Below are 5,750 nucleotides of genomic sequence, written 5' to 3'. Positions count from 1 at the left end.
ACAGATCCACCCCTTTTCCCAGGAATTCTCCTGTCACCCTAGCTTTTCAGAGGAATGAGTAATTTTCAGGCTACCAATACACATCTTTCAATAATAACTTTAAATATAAGTGGAGTGAACTCCCAAGTCAAAGGACACAGGCTAATTTAATGGAATAAGAAACTGAACCAATCTTTTTGTTCTCTGCAAGTAACCCATCTCGCGTTCAAGGACAGGCACTACCTTAAGGTGAAAGGATGGAAAAGAATATTCCAAGCAAACGGCACTAAGAAACAAGCATGGGTTGCAATTCTAATGTTTAGTTTGACAACATAGACTTCAAACTAAAACTGATCAGAAGAGATAAAGAGGGTAACTCCATTCTGATAAAAGGAACAATTAACCAAGAAGATATTACAATCATGAACATATATGCACTAAACTCTGGTGCACCCAAATTCATAAAAATAACACTACAGGACTTTAAGACACAGATTATCACCAACAATGAAAACATCTGTAGCTGAGTGTGATGGTACACACCTTTAATCTGAGCACCCTGGAGGCAGAGGCAGGAGGATCTCTGTGAGTTCAAGGCCATCCTGATTTACTTAGTGAGTTTCAGGTCAGCTGAGGCTGCAGGGAGATCCTGTCTCCAAAGACCAAAAAAATTTTCTCTATCAATTTTATGCTATTATTTTCTCTCAGAATGTACATTGTCATAATTATAATCACTGGACACTCTTAATGGTGAACTGCTGTTGAGAATGGACCCAAAATATTATATACGTAATGAATTAAATTTATAGCCACTAACTACTTTCAAATACAAATACAGAAGAAATTGAATTTTCAGGAACTATTATTTGCAGAGAAGAATTTCTTATTCTTGATTATACATGAAATTTATTAAATGGATCTCACTACAAATCAATATTCTACTACTTGATCTGAATATTCACACTATCAATTAGTAAATAAAACTCTCCATCTTGTTAGTTATCAGAGTATGTATTTCAAATATAGATACTCATTTTCCTCTTAATACTATGCCTATGAAAACTCATTATTATTTCAAGTCCTCAAAATAGCAAATGCCCCTATGAAAATATTTTCTTACCAAGCTGTCTCTTCAGAGCTTCCTTAATCTCATTATTCCTCAGACTGTAGATGAAGGGATTCAAAATGGGGATCACCACAGTGTAGAACACAGACACCACCTTGTTCTGTTCAGTGGAATAGGTGGACTTGGGCATCACATAAATGAATGTGGTGGTCCCATAGTACAGAGTGACTGTAGTGAGGTGGGAGGTACAGGTGGAGAAGGCCTTCTGGCGGCCCTCAGTGGAGGACATCTTTAGGATGGTGATGAGGATGTAGATGTAGGAGACAGCTATGATTAACACTGTGATCAGAGCAGCAGTGCCAGTAGAAAATGAAGTAATATTTGTAGGGACACTGACATCAGAACAGGAGAGTTCAACCAAAGGTGGGAAGTCACAGAAAAAATGATTGACTGTGTTTGGTCCACAGAAGACAAAATAAGAGTAGGAAAGGGAACAGGAGGAAGCATTAAGAAAACTACCGACGTAAGCCCCTATAAGCAACTGAACACAGACATGAGTGGACAGTTTGGTTGAGTAAAGCAGTGGGTTACAGATTGCCACAAAGCGATCATAAGCCATGACAGCCAGAAGGTAGCACTCAAGTGTCCCAAAGAAAGCAGCTGAGTCAAGTTGGATGATACACCCAAGGTAGGAGATTGTATTCCTCTCTGCCAGGAAGTTAACAAGCATATTGGGTGTGACAGAAGATGACATACCTATGTCAGTAGAAGCCAAGTGGCTCAGAAAAAAGTACATGGGGTGATGGAGCTGAGGATAGACTCTGATTAGCAAAATTGTGCAGAGGTTTGCAGACAGTGTCACCAGGTAGATGCACAGGATGATGATAAACAGGGTGACTTGAAGGACTGGGTCATCAGTCAAACCGAGTAAAAGGAACTCTGTCACTACAGTGTGATTTCTGTCTCCCAGGAGAGCCATGGGACAGAGTAGCTGATGCCACGACAAAGCTGAGATGAAGAAATTAAATGAAGGATTTTAAAAGTATGTGGTTTAGTTATTATTAATGTGAATTAAAATATCACCAACAAATATATAATTCAAGAAATGTTTTGAGAAGCAGTTGATAGTTTGTTCTGGATTCTCAGTTGTCATGTATTAATAAGCTATTGGCTTTAATTTTAAAAACAGAACTGCTAGAAATTAACTTAAATAATATATATCCTTTCTTTACATTCAAACAAATGTACTTTGTTTTATTGAGGCAAATATGTCTTTAAAGCTAAGGAGTTTAAAGTATGAGACTTAAGGGAACTGGAGAGATGACTCAGGAGTTAAGAGCACTGACTGCTTTTGAAGAGAAGCTGGGTTCAGTTCCTAGCATTCACATAATGGCTAACAACCATCTGTATCTCTAGTTCTAAAGGCTCTAACACTCTTTTCTGGCCTCTGTGGACACTCCACAAAATGGGAGTACTTATACACACAAGCAAAACACTCACACATAAAAATGTGGAACTTATGAAAATAACAGCATAGTTACAAATATAAAAATATTTCAAAATTTACAAGAATAAAATTATAAAACCAAGTCTTAAGTAATGGCTAACCTTTAGTGAGTTAGTGCTTACTGAATCACTAGCCCAGGGCAAAATTTGTATGTAATTCTATTTTCACTTCCATTTAATATTTTTAATTACTTTTATCACTCCAATTTTGCAGTTGAAAAACTTAATTTGAAAATTCTAATTAACTAAAAGTGACTTAATAATAGTAGAATTAAATTTGAAGCCTAGGTTGTTTGGATTAAATGTGTTCCTTAAGGTACTAATATTATGTGTGAGAAGTTGCAAAGAATTTGAGTGCAAATATTAATTTGGAGCCCATTTTAGGGTAAATTTTGGCTCTAAAAGTTAATGATTTTCTTTGCTGAAGAAATTGTTCATAAAGTTGATTTAATTAAACAATTGATCTATCAATTCATTTGAAATATTAATCTAATTACCATGTAAAAAGATGAATAATTTGTAGAACATTATCATTCATGGTCATTTGTTCAGATTCACCAATTCCTTTCCTAATGTGACAGTGCTTCTTGCTTAAGAATGGTGAAGGGAATTAATGCCATTGTCAACAAAGTGCACTGGTGAACACTTATTCAACCTAAACCTCTAATTTTACCCAGGTTCACCTGCTAGGTGAAGGTTGACTCTCCTCTCTGGAGATTTCTGGCTACATGTATTCATATTGTCCACAGTGTCTGGAGCCTATGATGCTCAAACCTTCAGTCAATTAACAGAGCAAATCTTTCCTCAAGATATTCACTGACCTTAAGCCATCAAAGCACTTCAAATCCAGTAAATTTACTAGCTTTTTCTTTAATGTTAAATTTATATGGTTTTTAGACACAATTTAGATTTTGTTTTGTCAGTGGATTAATTAATAAGGAGTCTTCAAAAACTTAGTTTTGTGCCTGATTCCTAGATTTTTTTTCCATTTGCATCATGATTGCCTTATTCCACATGGCTTCTTTCTCATCTATGGTTTATTAAAGCACAAAAATATTTCAAAAATTAAAGTATTCTCCATTCACCTACAATCCAAAATCTTACCTCTTGAACTGGGAATTCACTGTAGAGTAAGATAAAAAGGTCGTTAGGATTTTATAACTTCTAAGCAGTCTCCCACTAAATGATTTATCACTGAGGATCAGTCTCTGAAGAGGCTCTGGATTCAAGTGTGAATTCAAATCACCAGGGATCATTAGCTCATTCCCAGGTGAGTACAGTGGTTCATTTCACACAAACAACTGATTTTCAAGGAGGCTGTTAATCACATGTGATATCCTTTTATGTTCATGTAAGTACTGGGGTACTTTCACTTGATAATTGTGGGATGTATATGTTAATAAATTATCATGAGTAAATATTCATTCTAAGATAATTTGATATTCAGGTTAGAGAATATCAAACCAAAAATGTAAAATGGTCCATTTTTTATTCTTTCATTTAATTCCCATTCATTTATTAGTACTACGTAGTGATTGATATAAGACATTCTGTAGGTACTTTGCTGAATATACAATGAATGAGATATAAAGTTGAGTTTAAAATAATGATTAAAATTACACACTGTTTCAAAATCCAATGACATAAACTGTTGTTGTCACATATAAACTATGAGTTGGAAGAGCTACATAATAAGAATTATTATCTCCTAATTTCCACCTCAGACAGGTTCCAACTGGTTTTGTGTTACATGCTAAAATGGAGGATGGTAGAAACACTGAGCTTTGATTACAATTCTCAGTCCAACTCTCTTGCCAATTTTAATACCATAAAGTTGCACATTGCCCCCTTAATAACAACTTGGCATTAGAGTAGACCACTGATTCACTACATGAACCAACTTCCATTCAATCTTCTTCTTTCCATACCAGAAGATGGAGGTAAAGACATGAGAATCAACAGACTCTGAGTCCAGACAGGTTTTGACTCACAGACCAGTGAACAAGAGAGATCTTTTTCCAAATATGATGGAAAGTGGAGACAAATGCTCTTAGTTATCATCTGGCTTCCATAATTCTTCAGTGACAATATATACACCTCCAACATTCATATCACACACACACATATACACACACACACATGCACACACTCTACACATAAGTAACATTAAAGGCTTCCACAGACATCTACATGCCTAAATCTTGCATACATTGTTTCTTGACTTTCCATCATTATTTTTTCCTTTCTCTTTCTTTTTCTTTCTTAATACTCTCATGTAATCCAAGATGATTTTGAATTTCCTATGCATATGAAGATAATTAGGATTTCTTATCATTCTACTTCCATCTCCTGAGTACCGGGATTGCAGGTACTGGATACCACACATAATCGATACAGTGTTGTGGATCAAATCCAGGGCTTCATGGAAGATAGGCAAACTTTCTGCTATGTGCCCAAGCCCAAATTATCTCAGTGTATCTTGATCATTTGCTGAGCTAAGTATATGTACACATCTTTTTGTACAGATTGAAGAGCTAAGCCTGAGTTTAAACTACTTTTCCAAATGTATTCATGGATCAAAATGTGTTATCTTTTAGGTCAGATTGTGATAACAGCCAGTTAGATGGGTTCTTTTTGTTGATCAGGTAGATGGGTTCTTTTTGTCAGGCCTCTTGGGGTAAGTCTATAGCGTAGCTCTCCACGCCAGGACTCCCTAAGACAAATTCACCCTTCCATCCCTCCCGCCGTTCTATACTCCTAGTTCGGGCCCTGTGCCATCCCTAGTCTTGGGGCCCCAGACACCTGGGGAACCAATACTGCTTCCTGATCCTTCTAACCCAGACCAACTCAGTCCCTTTCTTGGGCTCCAGGAGCACGGCTTCTGGTCCTGGCACCGCCCTCACCTCTCTCTGTTTCCCTGGGCCTGCACCACCGGCTAACTCCTAGCCTGCACTTCTACCCTCAGGCCTCTTGGGGTAAGTCTATAACGCAGCTCTCCGTGCCGGGACTCCCTAAGCCACATTCACCCTTCCATCACCCCGCCCCGCACCATTCTATACTCCTAGTTTGGGCCCTGAGCCATTCCTAGTCTTGGGGCCCCAGACACCTGGGGAACCAATACTGCTTCCTGACCCTTCTCACCCAGACCAACTCATTGCCTTTCTTGGGCCCCAGGAGCACCGCTTCTGGTCTTGGCGCC

At 37.7% G+C, this 5,750-nt stretch overlaps 1 protein-coding gene across 1 annotated transcript; it reads right to left on the bottom strand.

The window, feature by feature from the left end:
- Positions 1 to 1,079: 1,079 nt before the first annotated feature.
- LOC103747217 (olfactory receptor 502-like) lies at positions 1,080 to 2,024 on the bottom strand. The gene has a single exon (XM_008849566.1). The coding sequence runs from the start codon at positions 2,022 to 2,024 to the stop codon at positions 1,080 to 1,082; it is 945 nt and encodes a 314-aa protein (XP_008847788.1).
- Between the last annotated feature and the right edge of the window lie 3,726 nt (positions 2,025 to 5,750).

Source organism: Nannospalax galili, unplaced genomic scaffold (genome assembly GCF_000622305.1).
Source record: "Nannospalax galili isolate Female #2095 unplaced genomic scaffold, S.galili_v1.0 scaffold1525, whole genome shotgun sequence".
NCBI classification, from domain to species: domain Eukaryota; kingdom Metazoa; phylum Chordata; class Mammalia; order Rodentia; family Spalacidae; genus Nannospalax; species Nannospalax galili.
The sequence above is the reverse complement of the archived record's forward strand: the minus strand, read 5'-3'. Positions and strand labels throughout refer to the sequence as shown.

What these genes read in the sequence shown, in the direction of transcription:
- LOC103747217 (XM_008849566.1), bottom strand. Translation starts at nt 2,024, where the DNA reads ATGGCTCTCCTGGGAGACAGAAATCACACTGTAGTGACAGAGTTCCTT.